This window comes from Lampetra fluviatilis, chromosome 12 (genome assembly GCF_964198595.1).
Source record: "Lampetra fluviatilis chromosome 12, kcLamFluv1.1, whole genome shotgun sequence".
Lineage (NCBI taxonomy): Eukaryota > Metazoa > Chordata > Hyperoartia > Petromyzontiformes > Petromyzontidae > Lampetra > Lampetra fluviatilis.
This window is the reverse complement of record NC_136286.1, coordinates 15030753-15056145: the sequence shown is the minus strand read 5'-3', so window position 1 is coordinate 15056145 and position 25393 is coordinate 15030753. Positions and strand designations below refer to the sequence as shown.

At 54.4% G+C, this 25393-nt stretch overlaps 1 protein-coding gene across 3 annotated transcripts in view; it reads right to left on the bottom strand.

The window, feature by feature from the left end:
* Window positions 1-722: 722 nt before the first annotated feature.
* The window catches only part of PLCE1 (phospholipase C epsilon 1), a 66867-nt gene continuing 42196 nt past the window's right edge, over window positions 723-25393 (bottom strand). For 2 of the 3 annotated variants that reach the window (XM_078861746.1, XM_078861747.1), the window contains exons 14-34: window positions 25047-25375; window positions 24554-24615; window positions 23637-23802; window positions 22436-22543; window positions 21461-21577; window positions 21094-21252; window positions 19789-19894; window positions 15782-15820; window positions 11937-12082; window positions 11409-11526; window positions 10703-10831; window positions 10022-10179; window positions 9260-9392; window positions 8027-8190; window positions 7387-7657; window positions 7137-7255; window positions 6666-6794; window positions 5756-6091; window positions 4216-4353; window positions 3132-3341; window positions 723-2117 (exon numbers count right to left, since the gene is read on the bottom strand). In XM_078861746.1, the coding sequence (XP_078717872.1) occupies window positions 1959-2117; window positions 3132-3341; window positions 4216-4353; window positions 5756-6091; window positions 6666-6794; window positions 7137-7255; window positions 7387-7657; window positions 8027-8190; window positions 9260-9392; window positions 10022-10179; window positions 10703-10831; window positions 11409-11526; window positions 11937-12082; window positions 15782-15820; window positions 19789-19894; window positions 21094-21252; window positions 21461-21577; window positions 22436-22543; window positions 23637-23802; window positions 24554-24615; window positions 25047-25375 (3296 nt within the window). In that variant the 3' untranslated portion in view covers window positions 723-1958. The remainder of the gene's footprint in view (window positions 2118-3131; window positions 3342-4215; window positions 4354-5755; window positions 6092-6665; window positions 6795-7136; window positions 7256-7386; window positions 7658-8026; window positions 8191-9259; window positions 9393-10021; window positions 10180-10702; window positions 10832-11408; window positions 11527-11936; window positions 12083-15781; window positions 15821-19788; window positions 19895-21093; window positions 21253-21460; window positions 21578-22435; window positions 22544-23636; window positions 23803-24553; window positions 24616-25046; window positions 25376-25393) is intronic. The other variant, XM_078861748.1, reaches the window with a different exon arrangement.

Below are 25393 nucleotides of genomic sequence, written 5' to 3'. Positions count from 1 at the left end.
GAGACGAACGCCGCGTCGCTCGGCTTCTTGGTGCCCAGCGCCTGCACGGCGAGCGGAGACGAGCGGTCGGGCGAGGCGGCGTTGGCCACGTTCCTCTCCCCACGCTCGCGGTGAGAGCAGCAAATTGGCGGAGGCGCTGCCACTCTCGCGTTGCTCTGAGCACGGATGGGCAGCACCCTGCCTGCAGCTGACGCAAATGTTCATTGCATCACAAACCGATCATTTTAATTCTCAGAGCTATAATTTAGTCAGTGCCTTTCCAAGTAAAAAAAAAGTTAAGCATTTCTTACATCAGTTGCACGGCCTTCTGGGAGCGCATTTTTAAAAGACCGATTGCTGATGAGACATTGCACGTTGAAGAAACTGGTCCAGAGATAGCTTGCTTGTCAACAATCACTGCTGTTGAGCTGCTGATGTTACAGATGACAACCCTATTTTTACCATATGGTCTCAGTCGGACTAAAAATTTGTCATGCATAACTCAAAATAATCAAACAGGGTCTGCTTATTTAAGATACGTGCACAGCCCTTCTGTGAATCCACCACTGGATGTAGGCCTCACCATGTGCAGGCTGCTGTGGGATGATGCTCCACCACGGCAGGCAGTACACGCACACGCTGGTAACGCGTGTGCGAGGCAGCTCTCGGACAAATCTAAAACTCGGCAGCACGGCGAGCCCCGGCCACCCACCCAGAGCTCACAAAGAATTGTGGAGACAGAATCGTGATATTTTGGTATTTATTAAGATCCGACTCAGACGGACACATACGCATATTAAAACTATCTAAATAAAATATATAAAATACACTGTTTAATTAACATAGAAAGAAGGCATCTATGACATCAGTATCTACAGCAAGCGCAATACATGTTAAGGGAAATGGTTGAAAAGGTATCGGAAGTGGCAGAAGGGAACAGGGAGCTGAAAGTAAACAAGAGAATGCAAAGGGTCGCCAGACAGCGAAAACCACGGCTGGAAAGCAAAGCATGCGTGACAGATGAATAAGGCGGCAGGGAGGCTGGGGGAGGGGGGTGAAAGAGAATAAGAAGTGCAAATGTGGCAGTGTACGACGAGGCGGGCAACCAGCTGCAGGATCACGGCGTCCCGTGAAGTGTCACACGTTCAGTGTCAGCGTGGCCGTCCGAGGCGGCGAGGCGACGGACACGTCGCAAGCTCGCCGTGCGCGACTTGCCCACGTGGGTGTGTGGTGAAAACCTGAAGGGCCCCAATACGAGGAGTGGCTGCTTCGTGTTGATTTGGCTCAGCGCGTTTGAGAACTCCTAACGTCCACAATATTCACAATAAAAAATATCTGTACAGCAAACCTGGCGGCATTGGGCGCCTGCCCATCCCACGTAGTGCAGTGAAACTTGCTCAGTGCAGAAAATATAGAGGAGGGGGGGGGTGCCGGCAGTCTCCTTCTCCTTAAGACAGCAAGGTACGATCAGGCGCAACGAGAGGGTAGGTCTCCCCCCCCCCCCCAGGGGCTTGGGCCATGCGGTAACCGGCCCAGGACTCTCCCACAGCGTGGCGACGTTTCCGGCGACTGCAGCGGTGGGGGCGCTGACCGGCGCCCCCCCCCGCGTTGACAACACCTGGTGGATGCCAGGCGCGCAGGTCCGGCAGAGCGCATCGCGTGCCGGCGTCTGCGTTGGGATCCTTCCGAGGCCCCTGGAGGGCAATCCCTGTACACGAAGTGCTTATGGAAGTGCTTATTCAAAACTCGTCCCTCCTTTCGCGCTTGACGGCGCCCACAGGATTGTGACCACAACCACGTTGGTGGAAACGGAAAGGCGCTCACCGAACGTCCATTTAAAAAAACAATTAAAAATTTCTTTATCTCTCCAATATTGCATCTACAGGCAGACGGCGGGTATCCAGCTCCTTCACGTGCCGCGCTGGGGGCAGGGCAGTACCCAGAGGGAGCGGGGCTCCGTCTCCGCGGAGGGGAGGTCGTCAAGAGCGGCCGTCCGCGTGAGAAATCTGCGCGGCCGCGCCGTCCGTCGGCGGTGGGGCCTGCATGGAGCGGCCCGTGACGAGCGGGGCCCGGCCAGGGGAGCGTCTCGCCCGGAGCTTCACCTCCTCCGTGGGGCAATTCTGCCTGTCCAGGACAGTCTGTGAAAAACACCGGCAGCAAATCTGTACATCACGAGAACACCGAGCAAAACGGCAAAATATAATGCAGGCTGGAAACAAACAGATTTATCATAACACACACGTGCAGCACTCTATTGTACAAGGTCTCTAACACAAGGGGGTAGCGGCCACTTCACCCGATACCTGGGGAGGTACGGCCTCCGAACTACACGGGCCGTAACACTGGGAACCCCGTTAACTTCCCGTCCTCCGGCTGGGGGCCCTAGGGGAGGCTTTGTTGACCCGACCGTGCCGGGTCTTCGGGGCCTGACCACTGGCCTCACTGAGCTCCGGCCCTGAGAAGGACGGCGGAGTTTGGGGCCCAGGTCTTCAGTCTTCGGCTTGGAGATGACCGAGCCGGACCCTTGAGAGGTGCGGCTTATATACTGGTTCGTGGCTTGTTCCGCCCTAGCCACGCCTCCCTTCCAGAACTTTCTGGAAGGTGACATCATCCCCCGGTCCCCCCTCCCGGGGTCCGGGGAATGTGTCCCAGGATCCGCTTCCCAGGGAACTGTCCTTGGCCCCTTGGGCCATGGTTACTGACAGTGGCGTGAGAGCGCTTCCGCCCCCTGTTGACGACAAGGGGTAGCTACCCGCTAACAGGATGGGGAGTGCCAATCAATGCCTCTACACGTGCACAAAAGCCTTATCCAAACCACCACCTGAAAATAACTGAACGTGTGGCCCTTGTGGCATGTACGCGTGTTGAACTTCTGTTCACCGTACGTTGCCAATCATGCTTATCGTTGAGACCACCAACTCAAAGAGTTGAGAGACTGCATCTTAGTTTTGCTGCCGCTGGTTGGGATGGCCACAGTTTCTCGGTTTTGCTGATAAACAAACTCATCACTTGGCACGTTTGCTGACCCCTGCCGTCGTTACCCCCAGCTGCTCGTTACCCCCACCCGCTCTCGTTACCCCCACCCGCTCTCGTTACCTGCACCTGCTCTCGTTACCTGCACCTGCTCTCGTTACCCCACCCGCTCTCGTTACCTGCACCTGCTCGCGCAGTTTGAGCAGCAGCCGCGTGGGCTCCAGCTGGCGACTGAGGGCGGCGCAGACGTTCTCGTCGTCGGCCAGCACGCGGTGCAGCGGCCTCCCCGGGGACACTCGCTTGGGGTCCTTCAGCTCCTCCACCAGCACGTAGCCGGCCGGGTCGCTCTTCCTCAGCGACGTCATCGAGTACTTGGCCTTGCTCAGAGTCTGCGGCGAGAACGGAGGCGCGGGGGGGGGGACAACATCGATGAGCAGGGCACGTGTCTGAAGCAACTATCGTTCACCATTTAACGAAATGTAAACATGTTTTAATTTTAACAGACAGGTGGAAAGTGCAGCCAGAACTGGCACCAACACATTTCCCAAGCTCTGTGGTCCTACATTGGGATGTGTGGCCAACGTCACGAATGAGTGTTGTGATGCCGATACGGTGCTTGCACCAGACTTGGCGCGCGCTAAGACTATGTTGGGTAGTGACGACTTGCTGGCAGGAAACAGTTGGGTATGCTCAGGTACGTAGGCAGGAGTGCACGTGTTGTAAATATGTACAGGAGCACAAGCAATTCGACACGTGACAACACGTCCGATCAGACGGCTCGATACGCATCTCTCTTTGGAAACGCATTGCAATGTTTAAAAATAGCCCTTGTTAATTATTTAGTCAGCACTTCCATGAGTGACAAGCTTGGCTCACATCACGTAGGCAGCGTTGCCATAGGAAGACCCAGAGTTCAGAGAGAGGCAAACAGCAGGAGAATATTATAATGGCCATTTAATTATACAACCTTTGATTTTTAGAAAGAAGGCAAATACAGAAGGCTCACGCATGCTAACGGGAAACGCTCTATGCCCGTCCAGATGGAAACATGTGACAATTAGACCACTTGCTGTACCGCTTTCTCCTGGCGAGCCGGGGTACGGCACCTCGACGCCCACGGGAAGGGAGTTTCACAACGTTCGTGCGGTGATCCGCCAATCCTGCTGGCTACGCAACGCTGGACAACCGCCGCCGCCGCCGCCCAGGCCAAACAAACAAACATCGGCTCACGACAACGGACGAGAAAAAGCAGCATGTGTCCACCTGGGTGATGATGTCCTGTGCGGTGCTGGCACAGTCGGCGCGGATGATGGTGTGCGGCTGCTCGGGCAGGATGTCGTGCACACGCACCAGGAAGGTGCTGCTGTTCCACTCGCGCTCACCACCCGGTTCGTCGCGCTTCTGCAGAGAGCACAACGCAGCCCACGCACACACACTCACTCGCACACTCACTCACTCACTCACCCCACACTCACTCACACTCACACACTCACTCACACTCAATCACACTCAACCCACACCACTCACTCACTCCACACTCACTCACTCAACCCACTCACACATTCACTCAACCCAAACACTCTCATTCACTCACACACACACACTCAACCCACACTCACACTCACTCACTCAATGCACACTCACTCACACTCATTCACTCAACATACACACACTCAATGCAGCTTTAACGAGGCACACCCATGCACACACTCAACCCAGCACACAGGCCACCTTTGCTGGGAGCCATCCAAACAGCTAAGACACCAAGCTGATATGACTGGGACGTGCCCAAACACACAAAGTAGCCGAGGTAGAGCACACGGGAGCCCACAAGAGGCAGCTTTGTAACGCTATGGTCTCCATCTCAGCCGTAAAACAAATACACCCAGAGCTCAAGGAAAGTGTTGTTCCAGGTCCCTTGTGTTGAACCGTGGCTTCACGGTTATAGAACACATCCTACGGCATACGCTCTTCACGCACAGGTTTGGTAGAAGTGGTGATATAACGCGAGTTGGGCGGTGGAGATAAGGACATGAAGTAGGATCTTTGTGAAGCAAAAACTTCAAGCCAAATATGAAAATACATTTGGATACTCTGAATTTGAGCTTTGCCCACTTCCCTTGTGGATTTGACAACACAGCAAGGCACGTACACAGCGCCTGTACAACGCTGGCTCAATATAAATACATTTGTGACCATTTTCTGGTTTAAATCACAAACTCAGAGAGTTGAGATGGGCCACATTACCATGCAAACACTTCTTCTACATGGTGGTCTAAAGGTGGCATTAGCCCGGCAGTGGTGGCTACGCATGCCTGTAATCCAGCATCGCAGGTGGGGGTTGGTCGATCGCACGAATGTGGCGAGGTGCCATACTCTGGGGCTCCGCCTGTTCCGTCTGTAGGCGATAGAGTGTTTCCCCCTCGCACGTGTGCGTTTCCTCTGGCTCCTCTGGTTTCATCCCTCGTGTGTAAACACTCATTAATTGGCTGATAATGCCTCAATATACAGAGGACCGCAGAGCTTGGGCAATTGTTGGTGCCTGCTCACCACGTGGCTGCCTTCCCGCTCAGCTTTGCTTCCGCTTCACGCCTCCGAGTCCATCTCTCTCTACGAGGGCGAGCGACTACCGCGCGGTGGCGGCTTACAAGCCCCGAATGATCATTATTATTGTCGTGATCATCATAACTCTTTTACGTTCCTCCCCAACATCGCGCGCCCATTTTTCGTTTGTCGACGCAACGGGAATGCTGGAAACCCTGCGTGCACCTCACGGCGCGCGCACCGTCCCTCCAGAGCCCACCTCCATGACGAGCCGCGCCGTGCGACCCTCGCGCGTGGCCCACGCTCGCACGAGCGGCAGCACCAGCTCCTCGGAGTTGAGCGCACGTCGCTTGCGCCGCCCCTCGGCCTTCGCCGGCCGGGCGGCGCCCTCCCCCGGCGATCCGCGCTCGTCAGCCTGCGGGCCCGCCCCGTCGCACGGCCGCGCGTCCCCGTCGCCGCCCCCCTTTGACGCCGCTCCCTCGCCCCTCTCCCGCCACACGGGAAGCGACTCCTCCACCAGCGCCCAGGCGCAGGCGCCCCGCGTGCTCTCGGGGGACGGGGGACGCGCGTCCGAGGCCTCCGACTGCTGCAAGGCCTGGGAATCGGAGTGTGTATGTTGGCCGTGAGCAGCAAGAATAGTCAATTCGAGTTGAGACGAAAAGAACATATTTGTATGTGTGTAGAACTTCTTTCGCACCGTACGTAACCAACCGTGCTAATTGGAGGTGTGGGGGAAGGACAACAAACTAAACACAAAACTAATTTCTAGATTAAAAAGTTCATAGTTCCAGTGGCTTCCTAATAGCGGAAGGAAAAGCGCTCGAGACGGCCGCATCTGAAAGCGTGCGACACGGTGACCACCGTCTTTGTTTGAGGCGCGTTGAGCGGCCACGTCGGCAACGTCTGTAACGGACTGCTCATCAGTTTGTCTTTTAATAAATGCAGGCCCTTCGTGTATTCTACTGAAACGTCATATGTAATTTATAGAAACCGAACAAGATTTATGTGCGTATATGTAAAAATGTAGTGTAGTTAACGCAACCGTCAAAGCACCAGACACTCGATTGAGCAAAGTCCATCTGGAAATGTATCGAGCCGACTGGGCAGCGTGTATATTATGGACTTGCTGCTGGTGCTGCTGGTGCAGCTGGTGCAGCTGGTGCTCCTACCAAGGCGATGAGCTGCAGAGCAGTGGTGTCCTCGGGAACCGAGAGCACGGAGAAGGGCCACGGCCCCGGGGCGCCCCACACCGTGAGACGGTGCCGATCGCGGCGCCACTCCTCCTCCGTTCCAAACACCTGCACAAGCGGGCGAGCCGCAGCGCTCACTCATCCGTACGCAGTGCGGTGCGGTGCGGCTAGAGTGGAGCAGTGGTGGTGCTAGCCCACCAGCGGCCAATCTACCGAGTGCGTCACCTGACTACAAACATATGATGGACAAGCTACACGGACAAGCTACACAACTGAAATATTTAGCTTGTGTGCAGTGGTCAAATTGCCTTGGTGCGTTGTGTTGGTGCGTTGTGTTGGTGCGTTGCGTTGGTGCATTGTGCCCTTGTGTTGTACTGCTGTACTGTGCCAGTGTGCTGAGCCGGTGTGCTGTGCCGGTGTGGCGCGCGTTGCGCTGGCGCGTGCCGTCACCCTGGAGGCGGGGGTGTTCTCCCCCCCGAGGGGGGGCTCCTCTCGGCGAACGCACAGGAAGAGGCTGGAGATGGGCAGCGCCTCGTTATGGACGTTACGCAACCGCAAGTGGCGGTAGCCTGCAAGACACGTGCACGCGCACACACGCACACACGCAGCGGCGTGGGAATTCACGCAGGACACGCGGGATAAGAAGATGTCCCCGACGCCGCGCGTGCCGCCGGTGCCACCGGTGCGCCGAGCGCTCTACCTGTGCGCAGCGAGGCCAGCGGCACCATCCGCTGCGCGGTGACGCCGCCGCCGCCGCTGTCCACGACGGACAGGCGGAGGAAGGCCATCGCCTCCAGGTGCACGGGCAGCGTGAAGGTCTCGCCCCACAGCGGGTTGAGCGCGTTGCGGCCCACGGTCTTGGTGCGCAGGTGGCCCGCGTGGCACGTGTCCAGCGGCATGCCCGCCAACTCGAGCTCCACGTGAGGGCTGCCCGCCGTGTTACCCGGGCACACGTACTGCCCTGAGATCACCTGCGCGTCCGCACGCGCGCACGCCGATCGGAGACGTTTACGGACGCGCGGAGGCTGCGCTCGATGGCGCAAAGCGACATTCGCCGATTCGCTCCGGTCACTCGCTAGCCGGCGGTCACTCGTCTGCTCATCACTCTTCGACCGACTCAACGCCCGACATCTAACGATTTAATGCGCGATTCACAAATACGAAAGAGGCACCATCCCAGCGATGTACCACTCCGATACTCTGGCTCAACCACCGCAAAGTAAAATCAATGCTGCTGCTCTATACCAACATCGGCCGCACGAAGAAGATCGACCTAGGAGCGCGCATCGTCGTCCCCGCCAACGAGCAGCGCAGAGTGGGAGAGAGGGGGGGTCGCCTACCGTGATGTGGTACGTGGTCGGCTGCACCCCCTCGATCTCGCGGTCCATGGGGCGGAAGGTCTTCTGGAGGGGGCAGGTCCTGTCCCTGAGCACCGGCGGCTTCAGCACAAACCCACAGCTGCCGTTCTGCTCAAACATGGCCGCGTTCAGCGCCATGGGTAAGTCTTCACGCACACACACGCATGCACGCACGCACGTAGACGCACACGCGCACACACAGGCACGCGCACACACACGCACACGCGAATACAACAACGTCAAACAGGCAACACGATGGGTAAAGGACGTGGCTCGTGACGCAGGCACTCGCATCGTGTGACATCACCAATATGAATGTGGGGCCTGGGAGAAGCATTGCTGTGTGCACTTTAGTCGAGACAATTACCATTGGCCTTGGCAACATAAGCTGGTTAGGAACAATAAATATAACGATTAAATAACGGGACGTAAAACATGCGGTGGTTGGTTAATATTTCTACGACGTATCCTGTATACACATTGCACTCTGGCTGCTCTGCATGGTAGATACATTAGCGTAGGCTGTGCCGAGTGTTTGGATTCAAGGCTCCTCTGTGCCTTATATTCACACACCTTCAGATAATAACGATCTGTTTATCTAAATGGTTGCCATTCATGCTGTTGTTTGAAACAACAAGCGAGTGATATTTGTAAATGTTGTGGATTCGCTCTCCAACACACAACCGGTGTGCTGTACTAGAAACGAATTGGCACGTTCTGTTTACGTGACAACCCTTACTAGTTGGTCGCGAAAGCCTATGTGTTAAACTGAGCAGTATTTATACACACGTGTGTAATGCATCATTATATGGAGGTTTCCAAGATGCAGACACATACACACACGCATGCATGCATACATACATACAAATGGCCATATAAATATTATTTGTAGAACAAAATAATTATATAGTTTTCTGTTGAACTAGTACCCACATCTAACAGAGAGGGTCTTTGTCTTTAAACACCTGCGGTTTGCCTTCAATAGTGGAAGAAAGCCCAATTTTTCTGATGAGGCTGAATTACGCACTCCCAGAATGCCGTGTAAGGGATGTAAATAATAAAATCTGTTCATCTTTTTCCATGTGGAAGTACAGATGTGTGAAGGCAGGCTATTGCCTGCTAATTTATTGTATTCTGTGTAGTGTTCAAGAGCCATTGCCCCAGGCTACATCACAAGTGCCTGCCCCTGGCTGCCCACCCGGGCAGGACACGCACCCTCGGTCTGGTAGTTGAGCGCCACCATCTGGATGCCGTGGAGCCAGTAGAGCATGGGGTGCGGGTTCGAGGATTCTATTCTCGTGGCGGCAGGATACGTGCGCAGCAGCTGGCACATGGTGTGCTGCGGCACCTGGGAGGGAGGGAGCGACCGAGTCGCAGCGGCGTGAGTTCGTATCAAAGCGGTAACGCTCCGTGCAGCGCGCGCGCGCGCTCGGTGAGAGTGAACATGAGCAGGGAGAGGGAATGATGACGAGCAGCTCGCCGCGGGCCGTTACCACGGACAGGTAGAGAGGCTTGTGAGCGATTGTTAAGTCGGGCAATGTAAGTGTACTTATTCATTGTTCGTACTTTCAGCCGCACGAAGCACACACGGACAGCCTCGTTGTTTACGTCGCGTCGATTGCGTAGCCGTGGGGCTGTAGCGGCTCACTCATTCAAGCTTCCCCTCGCGTGATTGGCGACCCGCGAACGGCTATGGATTGGTGGGCTCGGAGTGGGGGGCGTCGATTTGGTAAAACGGTTCAAAGTACTAAAATCCTGGGAAGTGAAGGTCGGTTAAAGGCCCGTTGGGAAAATGGGCTTTGGATTGGCAGAAACTTGGTCGAGAATGTTCAACAAGGGGGAGACAAACACAGAAGGGCTTGAGTAGAGAGGACCGGGGCTCCCTCCGCACTGCTTGGGCTACGCGTCACGTGACTCACTTCAGCAAGAGAGTCTTGCGCAGCTACGCGCTCCGCACTCGGCGGGGGAGGCACACACCTTGGCGCCGTAGCGACGGCACAGGCGCTTGGCGGCGTTCTCGTTCATGGAGGACATGTGATAGCACTTGGGCGTGCGGATGAGGGCGCTGAGAGATTTGGCGGAGAGAGGAGGCGCCACCCCGGGGTCCTCCGCGTCACCGCCGGTCCCATCGCCGCCTGTCACGCGACAAACGCAAGACGGCGGAGGCGCTCAGCCCGCGAACAGGACGCGAAGCGCCTGCCCCACCGTGCCAGCAATAACCGTGGCCGTACGTACGCGGACGTAATGCCACGAGGAACCGGCATGAAATCCTGTGACAACTTTGCGCCGTCTAATGATGGCGACTGTGCGCGCGTTCACACGTTGTAGCGCGTGACCGTGCCCCCTACTACTCGGCATGAGCACGGCGCCGGGGTGGCCACGGGGCTGCTGTCTGTACGCTGCCCAGGCTCCAGAGTTCCCATGACGGTCGGGAACTCACACGAGATGGAGACTTTTAAGTCCCGGCTGAAAACCCCAGCACCTGTCTGACGCGGCGGCCTCCTATCTCTCTGGTTCTCTACCTGGTCTCTTTAGTCTTTCTCTCCCCAGTTACTTATCACTCACATCAATACAATTATTTTTACATGCGTGTGCACGTGGTGCGTGTATGCGCATGTGTGTGCATGCATGTGTGTGCGTGCGCGTGTTCAGACTCACCCTTGGCGCGCGCGTGCGCCACGTCCTGCTCCCCGGTGCTCATCCTCTGCGCGGCCGCACCAAACAGCGACTTGCGCGTTGCCTTCGCTTTGAGGCGCGCGGGGCCCGGGGGGCCGGGCCTGGAGAAGCCTGTGGCCACGCCAGGGGACAACGACGGCGGGGGGGGGGGGGGGCCGTGAGCGGTGGGGCTCCCCGTGGCGACGCCTCGACAGCGGCTGCCGCCGTTTGGGGCATGGTGGAGATGCCTCAGGTTAAGCACATTTTAATTAAGGTTCGGATTAATTAGAATGCGGGAAATAAGGAAAGGGGGTGGCCTAACGGGGGTCACGTAATGGTACAGTTTGACATGCTTGGCTCACGCCCGGAACAACGGGGGTTTTAAATGTGGAGAATTTGAAAAGCTCAGCTGGGAATTCCCAAAACTGGTAGCAAGCTCAGCAAACTAACTTCCTATCCAAGGTTTATTACAGACTGAAAAATTGTAAAATGTACATTTACTAACACCCGAATACAATTCCATAAAAAGTGGGAATTACGTCACCGTCGCCCCGCCCTCACCCACAAAAATCCGAGAGCAAACCCCTTATGACGAGAGTCCGTGCCCCCGTCTTCCGCAAACGAGAAAACGATACGGCGACAGGCGATCCTCGGGCTGACCCTTCACGACGAAGCGGAGGTGACCTGGCGCTGTTGCTGTGCATAACACCTGGAAACTTGACGGCCTGGCAGTATATGACGAGGTCGGACATCTCTTGCGCGATCTGCCGACTCTCCTTCTTGTTGTGCGGAAGCAGAACCTCCTCCCGCAGCTCCATGTCGTACACCTGCCAACGTGCGCAGACGCGCGGAATAAACGACCCTCTCACTCCAGCCACCACGACTAGGCTCAAGGTGCCGGTGGGATTCAATTGGACTCCTTTTGGATGAATAGACAATGTGGTCCCACAGGTAGATGGACAGAAAAAAAAAACAGAAAAACTCAAAATAGTAAATCAGGCAGAGGTCACCAGCTGCAATCGGGGTCAGAGAGTTGTGGCGCGCAACGTTGGCTTGCAATCGCCGTTCCAGTTGCGTTGTACCGTACGGCCCCGCACACCGAAGTTCGGTCATTCTCTTGTGACCGAGGTCACTCGTGCGGCTGAGATTCGCCCCGCTCTCTCGCGCCCTCACCCCCGGCCACAAACAAAACCAAAAGCGAGGCCGTCGAGAGCGACGGGCTCGGCGCCGCACGCACCACGTAGCGCTTCTGCTTCGAGGAGGGCTTCTCCTTGCGGCTGGGCGAGGGCGGCTGCACTTCCGTTGCCGCTCCGCTTCTGCTCTTGCTCTGCTCCTCTGCCTCCTCCGACGGAAGCCGCTCGGTGCGCTCGTCCAGGATGGTGTCTGCGAGGGGGGGGGGGGGCGTGGGGTAGACGGTGAGGGATGGAGAATGAGGGAGGAGGAGGAGGAGTAGGAGGGGGGTGAGGAGGCATCCGGGAGGTGGGGGCAAGGTGAACTCAAGTGGGGAATTGAGATCGGGAGGTAACGAGGGAGAGCCGTGCAGCATGGCGCCAGACCACATGGACCGGATGGATCGTTGTTATCAGTCAAATCTTGGGTTTGTTTTTACATTGCAGGAAACATTTTCTCAGCTGCACGGAAAAGAGCTGCTCTCACTTCTCACCCAAAAACATGAATGAATATTTTGGTCTCACGCAGTACGAAGAGACATGGCACTGTTCAGTGGTGATCACCGACCAAGGCCATCGCATTCTCTCTCCAGCAAAGCCAAAGCAGGGGAATTCCATAAGCACACTCTACAATCAGCCACCCCGTATGACTAATAACAACAACAATGTAGGAGAACTCATTCAAAATATAAACGAACACAAGTTTACCGATTAACAAAACTTCTGTTTCTAAATACACCTAATAAACACGTGTACAGGAGTGAAAACATGTATTATAAAAATAACGATTGAGGTTGGATCAGAAGGCCCGCACCGCCCGAGTTAACGACGACGCATCTCTGTGAATCTGCTTACGTCTGCCAACGGACGCCCGTGGAAGTTTCCGTCGACTCAGAGTTTAGCGAGCAAGCCCTGGCCCCTCGACCGCTCGCTTCCCGCGGCGCACGGCGGCGCCGCCCATCTCCTCATCACAGAAAACTCAGTTTTTTTCTCCCTTCCCTACGAGCGATTTCCTCAACGGTGGCAACGAGCAGAGAGGTCGGCGGCAGCCAAGTCTGGCCAGCGGCCTGGGGGGAGACGATTGACCGATTAAAATCGAGCATCGTGGACGGCCGCCGTGGCAACGCAAAACTTGAGAGCCGAAGTGGTGTCCGTGGAGAAGCGGAACAGCAGGCCACGCGTCTCGACTCGACTTGGTCTCATTCCATTACAATGTGCAATTACGCAATTAGTGGCGTGTACGAGCGCACTGCCCCGCGCTGTGGCCTCAATTAATGAATCTGTGTAACTCCAACTGCATTCCAATAAGCTGAGGTCATGACCTTTCGAGCAGACGCTGGAACTTTGGAAACTTCTTGGTGGGAGTGAGCCGTGGTTGGCCTTACCCCTGAAGACTCGGAGTCTCGGTTTCTGGATCGAAACTTTGGAATCCACTCAAAATTCTTCATTATTCCTGCAAATTCCTGCCCGTGCTGGGGCACGCACAGTGCAAGTGAAACCTCTGCTCACTGCTGCCGTCCACAGAGGCTGCACGGTGCCGATTTGCACACTCGTTATTTTTCCACAAGAACGCAAGAGATGTCCGTAACCATTAACAACACTGGAGGGCGTCAGATATTCATCAGATTTGCCTTCATCCCTGAATTTGAAGCGATTCGTCAGCCAACCAACCAACATCACACCAGCAGCAGCAGCAGCTCCAGGGGGTTGAGAGGTCGGTCGATGTTGCCGAGATGAGACATTCAAGTGGAGATCTACCTTCGACAAAGCGACTTCAACCCTGAGGATGCTCGGAAAGCCGAATGGAGTTCACACGAAGCCACAAACGCCTCGTGAAAGATGCGACGCAGAAATCCCCTGGATTCGATCTTCCGAAGTGAATGGGCCACAATTCTAAACCACATCCACACAAACCATGGCAGTGGAGTAGATGGGGGGATTAATCTTGATTTGAAGCTTTCGTGACTGCAGGAATCCATACTCTGTTTTTTTCGGTAAAGTCACGTAGGTATAAAATAAAATAAATCACATTTTATTTTATACCAAAGAGTATATATGGGGGGATACTTGATGATGCACAACTGTAACATTAGAAACTCTCCGTTGTGCGACTGTGGCCACCCAGAACACAGCGTGGGGCATCTCAGGAGCACTCAACGCCCGATTCACAAACACGGAGGGAGGGCATCGTCCCAGCGATGCACCACCACCACCCAGCAGCTCAAGACGCAATCATCTGGCTATAGCTGCTGCTCTACATCAACATCAGCCCTACGTTAAGGAAGAACGAGTTTATTCATATATTTAGGACATAAAACAGGCCGTGTTGTTGATTATTTGAGCAGGTGTATTAATCAGTCTGGTGTCTGAGCTAAATCCCACGACAAACAGAAATGGCGTTTGTGGATGCGGAGTTTAAGAATTGGGCACTCCTACTCAGAATCCAGACACTAGGTGGGAGCAGACACACACACTCTCTCTCAAGAACAAAGATCCCCTTTAACAGACTATTAGGGAAGTGCTGTTAGAGCAGCACCGATGAAGGCTGGCACGGTACACGAGCGGGTGGGTGGCCAGCACCACGCCCGCCCGCCCGCCTTTGTCTTCCCAATGGCGATGTGTACACACCGCACCAGGCACAATGCTCTACATTGAGTTGAGGAGCAGCGGGAGAGAAGAACGCTGCACAGCAGCTGCTCGCAATCGCCGGGATCAGATCACGGCAGCTGATCAACTTTACTCTCCTCTTTGAAAATACACACCAACGTCGTGGCGAAGCGCACCAAGTGTGAAATGCCGGTGAAGTCCAGCGAGCGTAACAACAACACCTCAAGGGTGCGTCGACCGCACACGCGCGCTGCGTCGTGAAAAGGCTCTCGCGTGACCACGGGGACGAGAGAGGCCACCTGCTGTGCCACGGCGCTTCTTCTATGGGACGAGAGAACCCCAGCGGTGCAGTCTGTGCGGGGAGCGCGGCTCCCGGAACGGAACGTCACGACGCTGCTTGCCCACGCAGCGGGGAGGATTTAATCCAGCCACGCAGCGCTGTGTATGCGGAGTGGACCTCACGTTGAACTTGGAATTGCGATGAATTCAACTCCAACAATGTAGCTGCTGGCTTTTCACCACAGTCACACAACAGACTCCAAATGCAACCAGTGCCGTTCAAACGCAGGCTCCCTCGCTAAAAGATTAGAAGCGTACGCGCATTAAAGTCTCATTACCTGCAAAGGTTTAGTTTGAGAAACGACGCCTACAATAAATAGGTGGAGCACGGTAGCCTGCGAGCAATCCGAGCTGCGCACGAACAAACGGATATTGCGACATCTCAAGCCGACCCAACACGACCTGGAGGATTCCCCGTACCCCCCTCTACCCCCCTGTAAACAAACACCCAGAGAGGTTCCACAGTCGGTCGTTACGAGTCCAGCAGAGCCAAGAAGGAATGGTCCGAGGAGGGGGGCGCAGGGGGGGGATGAATGTTAATTGACGGCACACAAACACAAAGATCTCCCATATAGCCTTAACAGACCGTTGGGGCAAGTGCTGTTAGCGAGCACCTTTCAAGGCTGGAACAGCACACGAGGGGGTGGGTGGCCAGCACCACGCCCGGCCGCCTTTGTGACCCCAAGTGGCGATGTTTACTACACACCGCACCAGGTACTCATTTGAGGCCGAGTCGACCTAGGGGAGGCCCAGGACCGGTTCAGACAATCGCCACTAACGTTGGCCACGTGCGGTAATCGAACTTGGGTCGCCGGGTCCGTAGCACTGTGCATCAAGCACTGTGCCACCGCTCCAAACAGGAATGTTATGCGCGCACACACGCAACACACACACAGGAATGCTCTTTCACACACAACAATGAGTTTAGTGGTGTAGCAGCCATGCGATGGTTGTTGGAGGAAGTTACCTTTCTGGAGAGCCTGCATGGATGTGGAAAGGCCGTCAGCTGGAGGGAGATAGGGAGGGGGGAGGGGAGAGATGGATTGAGCAGGGTCATGGTAAGAGAAAGGAAATGTGACAGAGCTGGGATGAGTGGGGAGTCATTCTGCCAGCAAACACAATTGTCTCTTCGGATGCTTTAATATCCTCCCCCCTGTGGCCTCCCAACAACCTGAACATGGGCAGCCGAAGGTCACCCTTTCCAAGTGACCACGCCCCACTCCCTCTGCATGCAAAGACAACAGATCCCAGGCAATCTGGATGCCCTTTGCACTCTCAAAGGCACATCTCTCTGGCGGCAGGTCTCACATTCCGGTCGTGCCTTTGTCTGCCAGAGAATGCACACGAGAGAACATTGTTGTTGTTCTTAAACCTGACTTAGGAAGACTGCGAGACGTGAAGAGCCCGGCGAATAGGGCTTGATGGAAGGACTAACATTTAAGAATGTCTGCTTTAGGCCAAATTCATGTTGGTACACATGAGAAAGGGCTCTCCAAACCCATTGTTCCACACACTGACATTTGTTAAACTTACACACTCCTTGGAAATTGTGCATCTTTTCTTATTTCCTTTGGAGAATGTTTTTGGCTTTTCCCCATTTTTGTTCTTCCAGATGCTGCTCTCGGTCGAGTGCTGCGAGACGATCTCCATGGACCTCTCGCAGAGCACCGCAGCGCTCTGACAACGGCCCACGGAAGCAGTTATAACGGAACTACTTCTGAGATCCCTTCACGTGACCTCTGCTCCACGCAGTAGGCGGCCGTACTCTCCCACTCGCTCTGCTACCGGGCACAGTATTCATCGCCGGACAGTCAAACGAACATACTTAATTCTCAGAGCTAAAATGTTTGCTACGTTAAGTGCAGAATCACATTTTTAGTGATTTTTTTTGTGTGTGTGCTGTCATTGGTGACTGGGCTGAGAACGTGAACTCATTGCACTCAAGAATCCGGCTTCGTCGCCGTTTTTAGTCACTGGTTTAGTCACCACTTTAGTCACAGCCGGTGGCTGCTGGATCTGGTTCTGACGTCTGAGCCACATGGTCCCCCTTTAAAACACATTTCAAATTGTGGGAGAAAAGAGCCCTTCTTGGATTGAGTAGTTTAACGCAATGCGCCATGGAGATTGTGTGGTGATGAAATCACAATGGCTATATCAGGATACACAATGAGTGTTAGGACATAGTGAATCAAAACACCAACGTACTGGCAGATTTTCAAGAGAGTGATGATATGTCATGGACAATGAGGGTTAGTTATAGAATTAGGAGCCAAATACACAAACACACCATACACATTTAAGCAAAAACATCATTTAGCAGTTCCAATTGAGGTTTAAATAATTATCAATGATATGCAACAAACGGACGGCGATTCCCATTTCACTCACTCGGAGACTGAAGCCCAAAGCAAAATCTGTGCTTTCTGAAGCAAAGAAAATGGTCCATGAGCCAGAGCATAAATCGCTACCACTGCCCAAGGTAGCAAAACTTGAGTGGCACCGATTTATTTACGCGGCTAATCAGAGTGGATTATTGTTAACACAGTCATTTCGTACATGCATCACACAGTTCACCGTCATTGGCTTTGCAAAGAGGCAATGCAGTTTGAACACACACAGACGTCAATAACACTGTGGCCCTTAAGAGAAAAAACAAAACAGACGTAATTGAGGACGTTTCAGTTAATGGCCCTTCTTAAGCGCTCTGAAAAAGGTCCACTGCCCGGAACGTCACCGGCGTGTTGAGTTTTTGTTGTCCACCACTGCCACCGCAACTGCATCACCAACTAATTTGGTTAAAAATGTTTCCTTACATCGACTCTGAACACAGAGCGAGCAACTCCTCAGCGAGATCCTTGCGTGCACCTGAGCTTTGTCTCACCGCAGCATTGTACCAAGTGGCAGATTGCTATGTTGCCACGAGGCCCTATCCTTGGCATTACATTATTAATATTCCTCAGCACAAGTGTTACCCTAATAATATCACTTTTCAGCAGATGGCTCGCTGGTTTATTGACTTGTTTTTGGATATAAGAATCCAACTTTCTACCAACGAGATTCGCTAAATAAAACGAAGGACTGAATGGATTTAAACCCACGTCTGATATATGACACTTTAAAACCTTTATTGAATTTGGAGATTAACCCTGTGACTTCGTAAACAGATTAAAGTTGTGTTACGTAAGCTTGTAACAAATAGATGCAGTTTGATGTAAACCGACTCAAAATTGACGTATTTTTAATCGAACGTTTAAATAAAGTACACATTTAATTCAAAGCGTTTTGACAGTTTATGTGTGTTGAATTTTTTTCACATCGCACGTAGTCAACCGTGCTATTTGGAGGTGCGAGGGAAAGACAACAAATGAACACACAAACAAAGTGTGGTCCCATGGCCCTGGACTGGAATGCAGAAGAAGCAGCGTCAGCTTTTCCCCATTTTGGCTTCCGATGGACTCCACATAGTGAGCGTTATTTTGACTAATTTTATCCCGGACTATGCTAACAATTTGTGGTGCGGGGTGGAACGCGGTCTTAAGATAGAAACCACGAGGACGATTTGATCGAGACGAGTGTGAAAAGACGGAAATAGAAACATTAACGCAATCCCCGATTGAATTGCACCGATTTCGCCACCCACGTCCCACGGCACTTCGCCACACAGCCTGGCCTCGACGTGCAGCCCCGTGGCACAACCCTGGCTGGGAAGTACAACATCTACAGAGTACACTTTGGACGTTTACGTGAGATTCCGTGAAGGAAATTCACATCTTGACTATGCTTTAAACGGCATGCAAGCAAGGAAGCGGCGGGTTCTTGCCCGTGACAAGACCCGCTTGCATCGCTGCGTGCCGGGCTTTACAGAGCCGAGGCGTCGTGTGGCTTGAGCTGTAGGCCGCGATGCTGACGTGGAGGCTCGCAGCGACCAGAGGCCTTGCACGCAGTCGCCGCTGCGGTGCAGGCGAAGTGCGCAGCTGCAGGTATTTGTGTTGGCCCGATTAGCCGCACGAACCACAAACGGTGGAGCGTGCACACAAAACAAAGCGCTCGTTCAGACTCCACAGCAGCACGGCCCCCACCACCACCACCACCGTAGCCGCCACCACCGCCACCGCCGCCGCCACCGCCGCCACCGCCGCCACCACCACCACCACAACCACGTGTTTATGAAGGTTGAAATTTATGAACAAAGCAAGTTTACGTCCATAAACTAGGGTAATGTCACAAAGGACTGATACACATATGTTGCTATGCGAGGCCTGAGTTAGAGTCCTCAACGTGTGCCAGGCGTACGAGCACGTGGCAGCTGTGAGAGTACAGCCGTGTGGGGCAACGGAGTGTGCACGTGGGAACCTGGAGGCGTAAGCAAGCGCAGCCATCGTACGACCGGTGGCTTCCACTCGCACCTCCCACCGTTAACACTGTCCCTGTGACTTCCAGGCCGTGAGCTTCCACCACTTCACGTGGCCTGAACTGCGCCACACCTGGAAACAAGTGGCATGCCGCCTAGTAGGGAACGGCAGCTGTCGTAACCGTTCTGTCAGCTTGCTCAGCGTGCCCTTACTGCTTCGTGCCAAAGGTGCGTGGGTGGACGTGTGTGCAGGGACAGTGCTGGGACGAGCGCAGGAGTGTTTGTTGGGGTCTATAATAAGAATTAGAGGTGTGTGCGTGACAAATGAATCGCTCCCACCACTCCGGCGATTTGGTAGCTTATGAAGAATCTTGATTTTTGTTAACACCGCGGTGAATGTGGTGGCGACGAGAGGCAGAGGGGGCTCACGTGAATCTACGACGGAGACCAAAAACTCGCGCGCAAATCTAAACGCGTTGATTCTTACCCGCGTGAGATTGAGCGCAAGGATTCCGTACCGGTCGTCAGACCAACGAATCCCCGCCACACCGCTGGTAAAGGATGCGGCGCGAGGAGCGTACCGTCGGGGAGCGTGCGTTTACCGTCGGGGAGCGTGCGTTTACCGTCGGACAGCGACTCGTAGTCGTAGTCGTACTCGTCCTCGTCCTCCTCCTCCTCGTCCGCGGTGGCGCTGCACTGCTGCGCCGCCAGGCTGGCCAGCTTGTGGGCCTAGCGGCACCACGCCAACAACAACAACAACGGCCATTACACGACGGATGTGTCGTCACACCGCTAGCGTCACAGCGGCGATTCCAGCCAAGCGACGATGCACTCACGCTCACTGCAGCGGCTCTCCCCACACACTGGACTCCTACTCTTTGTGGGAATAGTGTAAGTGGGCTTTGTTTATCAGGTCCTCCCTATTTATTACAGGTTTCTAAAACATGTATGTGTGTATGTTAAACTTATTTCGCACCGTACGTAGCCAACCGTGCTAATCAGAGGTGCGGGGGAAGGAAAACAAACTAAGGCGTGTAATAAACGGGCGGTCAATATTGATATTCTGGCCAGTAGGTGGCTGGCTGGGCTCTTCAGTTACCTTGTATGCACACCAGCCACGCGGATAATGGAGGCCTGATGCAGGCCTGTGGGTATGTGTCCTCGGCCACCAGAGGTGCTCGCCAATAGTACTTGCCCCAATGGTCTGTTAAGGCTATATGGGGGATTTTTGTCTTTGTATGCCAACATGGAATAGAGCAAGAAAATTATTATTATTATTATGGAACTTGGTCGCTTCAATTGTGTAGTGGAAGGAGGCTGGTCATTAAAAAGTGAAGCAAAATGATGAGGATAAATCGGAATGCTCAGGCTGTGGTGCTCAGATTGTTAAAACCTAGAAAAGACCGTGGAACTTCTGTGATACAAACCAGGACGAGAGAAACATGTTCAGAGCACGACAGAGCAATTGCAGGAGTGCAAGTGGAGCTGGGGGATGATTGAGTGAGAGGCACTGCTGGCCGTGTTGACAGATCAAAGGGAGGATTTAAAGCAGCTGCGGTTGACACCGGCAAAGTCACTGCTGGGTTTAATGGTGAAAGGGAACAAACATGGGCGGTCTCAGGAGAAAATCCTGGAGGTTTGGACGATTTAGTTTAATCAATCAAATTTATTACATCCAATTTTGAAAAGGGCGACCACTCCACAAGACTCATCGAGAAACACCAGAGAGCAGAAGAGAATCATGCAAGCGCAGCAAATGCCGTGGATCTGGAGTGAGGGTTCGGTCCAACCTGGAGCGAGTTATGACCGCATGTACGGTGAGAATATTGAGTTCGACGTTGTTGTGGTCGTCGAACTACGATCCGAGTAATTCTCGGATTCGCAGGAAGCGATGGGTCAGCGTTCGCGAGATAGCGTCACCCCCTCACCTTCTGTTTGAGCAGGTCCACGGGCGTGTGGTGAGCTTTCAGCTTGCGGTTTTTGATCAGGATCTTGCCTCGCAGTTGCCACGGCGATGGCAGCATGGGGTCGTCTAAGAAGTCCGACTCGAAGAGGAAGCGCGTCACAAGTCGCTCCCCGAAGACGCTCTGCCAAAGAAGCGACCGGCGGGGGCAGCCGTGAGCTAGCGGCGACCGTAGCCACTCACGGTCCCAATGTGGCGAGATCATTCATTCCGTGCGACCTAACTCGAAAGTCAATGATGAATCGAGTGAAGTGATTTTTGCCCGGTGCGCACACGTGCACTGAGCACACCGGGTTGTACGGTGCGCGGCCGTGTTTGTGGAGATGGGGCACCTTGAAGATTTCGGCCATTTTACGCTGCTGGGCAAGGCAGCAGTGGTTCTCAATGGAGAGGATGACGGGGAGCTCGCTCGTGACGAACGCGCTGCGGTTGATCGCCTCCACCACGTCCTGCACGGCCGGGGCAACCCAGACATCGGTGACGTCACACACGGCGGTGACGTCGCACGCGGCGACGGAGCGGTGCACACCTACAGCTCGCGCTCTTACTCACTGCCTATTCGTTCAGCTATCACTTGTGGCCAGGTCGCTTCTGAGAAAGAGCTACGTAGCTCAGTGGGCCTTACCTGGTACAATAAGTTAATAGGCGAGAACACGTGCCCCCTTCTTTGCCTCCACATCCTCCATTTTGCAGCGGCCCGGTGCTCACTTGAGCAGACCGGCACTGAGAGCGATTTTGAAAGGAAGAGGCCTCGAAATAACAATCTCATAACAGCAGACAATTTATAGAAAGTATGGCATCAGACCCTGAGCGTTCCATCGGTGAAGCCACCCCGGTTTGGGTGTGGAATATCCGTGAGGTCTAAAACATCACACGTCACACACTCCTAAGCTTGATTACCCAGGAAAGCCTCAGGACTCTTTCTCAGGATGGTACTGCCAATGTTGTCGTAGTGGGGGCACAACGCTGCCGTGCGTTATCCCCGAGCGAGTAGCTCGTGGGGGAGGTTTTCAGCAGTGGGATGTTTGGCCAATACCGGTTCCATCGTGCAGGTCCGCGTGTGTGCTTGTTGAGCTCACGGCCAACACCGGTGACGATTGTCTGAACTGGTCCTGGCCCTCCCCTAGGTTTCTCAACCTCAAATGAGTACCTGGTGCGGTGTGTAAACGTCGGCCTTCATCGGTGCTCGCTATCAGCACTTGCCCCAACAGTATGTTAAGGTTATACGGGTGATCTTTGTCTTTGTTCTTTGGGCTCAACGTGCATCGCCTGTCAGTGGGCGTGGCGTCGCTTCCGATAGCGGTCACCTGGAAGGGAATCTTGGTGGTGAGCGTGTGGCCGTGGTAGATAATGGGGGAGCCGTCGTCTCCGTCCCAGCAGTCCAGCTCCACGCTGCGGCAGCCCTGCAGCAGCACCTGAGGGGTTGGGGCCGGAAGAACGAGAGGAACGACGATGGTGATGACGGTGGTGGTGGTGGTGGTGGTGGTGCACGTGGCTGCCTGGAGCCCAGCACTGTGGAGGCAGCAGCAGCAGCAGCGAGGGTTGGTGGATCACCGCAGGGATGTTGTGAAACTCCCTTCCCGTTGGCGTCGAGAGGGAGCCATACCCTGTTCGCCAGAAGGTAGCTCAGCAAACATGTGGACTCCAGCTGGTCTGTATGTAAGGGAAAGTGTCTCCTCCTGCACATCATAACATTGTACGATAATAATAATAATAAAAGTTACGTATTTACGAAGGGAAGCCACACCGAGTCCCAAGACGCAGGCGGGTCTCCTGCGCTGATTGTGTTGTTTAGTTCCACACCAATGACAATGATTTGTAACCAGAGAACCCAGAGGAAACCCATGCAGAATCGGAGGAGAGAATCCACACAGAACGGCGCACGAGTCAGGATTCGGATCCAGGGCCTTGTTGCTGTGAGACACAAAGCGTTGCCACCCTTAGAAAAATAACAGTGACAGATTTTGGTGTTCCAATTAAAAGTATATTCCTTGGTGAGCAGAGGTCAAACCAATCAGCAGTGAGAGATCTGGGGCCAATTCCTTTTGCAACGGAGTGCGCCCAGTGTCCATTGCATGTTGTGCCTCGGAGGGTTGATGGGATGTAAATCAACAACCAATCAGGGATTGAACTCACAACCTTACGTACTTGAAAAAAATAAAGATAAAGATCCCCAATACAGGCTACACAGGCTGTTGGGCAAGTGCAGGTAGCAAGCACCTGTTAGGGCCGGAACGGCGTGTTACGGGGTGGTGTGGCGAGCATGACGCCAGTCCGCCTTTGTCTCCCCAGTGCTGATGTTTACACACACCACACCAGGTGCTAATGTAAGGCTGGGTCGACCTAGGGGCGGCCCACGACCGGTGCAGACATTTGTTACCGACGTTGGCCGCGAGTGGAAATCTAACTCGGGTCGCCAAGTCGGTAGCGCAGTGCGCCAAGTACTCCGCTCACACACACGCGCATGCACACGCGCGCACACACACACGTACACACACGCGCAGGCACCTGATGGTAGAGCTCCACGGAGGAGTCGCCCTTGAGCTGGTGTCCCGTGAGGTAGGTGTTGTGGGACGAAGCGATGTAGTAGTGTGAGAGCGGGCGCTGGAGCTGGCTCTCGTCCGGCGGGGACTCCTCCAGGACGCACGCAAAGTTGTCCACGTCGAGCAGGAACCTGGCGGAGACGCCACAGCGGGAGCCGCGCGCGTCGCTCGCGAGAAGCCGTGGGGGTAGAGTCACAACGGCCCCACGCCGAGCAAACCGGACGCAGCAGCAGAAATGTGTTTTTGAATAAGGAGGACATTAAACACATCACGGACGGACAGGATGAATAACATGAACACATTACGGACAGCAGGGTACACAACAACAAATAGAATCAGAATAATATGATAAAGACAAGTTATATTTATTGAGACGTTCAATGAGAAAACAGGAGACTGAATATGAATGAGTTTTGACAATTAGAGGTACCACAAGGAGATGGGGAAGATAGCGAATAAAGTACATGAGCAATTTGAACAATTGGATGCAACAGGGCAGAGCTCAACGGAAGGAAGGCCACGATCGCTGACGTCTTTGAAAAAGGACACGGCACAGACAGAGAGATGGAGAGATAGAGGTTTGGAGAGGGAGGGAGAGACGGGGAGGGAGAGAGGGAGAGATGGGGAGAGGTATGGAGGGAGAAAGGGAGAGAGTGATAGAGGGAGAGAGATGGAGGGATGGGGAGGGATAGAGGCAGAGATGGAGGGATAGGGAGAGAGGGAAAGATGAGGGAGGGAGATGGAGGTATGGAGGGAGAATGGGAGAGAGCGGTAGAGGGAGAGAGATGGAGGGATGGGGAGAGGGAGAGGCCACGGCTGGTTATGGATGTGTGAACGTCGTTGCCGCGATGTACGCCGCGTGTGGTGCCTGTGCGTGTGTACCTCGCGAATCCTTCAAACGACATGATTCCCCGCTGCCGCATGGACTCCGACGGCTCGAACCGCTACGGAAGAAAATATCGGATGAGCCTTTTGTTTCGAGGGCAGCTATAGAAAAAAAAACGCGGCAACTTACGCAAGGCAACCCTGAAGCAGAGGCAGCGTGCGGGAGTTACTCAGCAAGGTGGCGCTGGAGACACTGGCAGCAGAGAAGAAGCCAGAGTCGTAAGCGACCAAAGTAAGTCGCAAATAAAATATAAATCGACAACACCCCTGTCGGACGGGCACGTGGTCGTGCTTTGCCAGCGGAGAATGGCCCCCACATCGTGGTCAAGTCTGACGCTTATTTGCATTTATAGGAAGCCGACACAAAACAACACGCCCACCAACGTTTAATTTGTCATTGTTGTTTTTAAACACCCATCCGTAAAAAAAACAACCTCTTCATCAACCTCCTCATTGGTCACCGGCGACGTCACGGGGGACACTCCCTCACCTGAATGAGGCGCAGCAGCTCCGGGTAGGTGAGGTGCTCGCCCTGGCACTTGGCGAGGAAGTCTGCGAGCTGCCGGGGGGCCATGCCCAGCAGGCGGGGCGACGTGCTCTCCACGCCCGTGCCGTTGCTCAGGATGCTGGCCGCCGCGATCGCGTCCGAGATCTGCCGCTGGTAGGCTCCGGCGGCTCCGGCGGCGGCTCCGGCTGGGCCGCCGACGCCGCCGGAGCCGCCGCCCGGCGACGCCGCGTGGCCTCCTCCTCCCGCGGCAGGCTCCGCACCCCAGCCGGCACCCGGCGAACTCCACTCGGACTCGTTCCTCGTGATCAAGTCTGAGCGGAGGAGGGGGG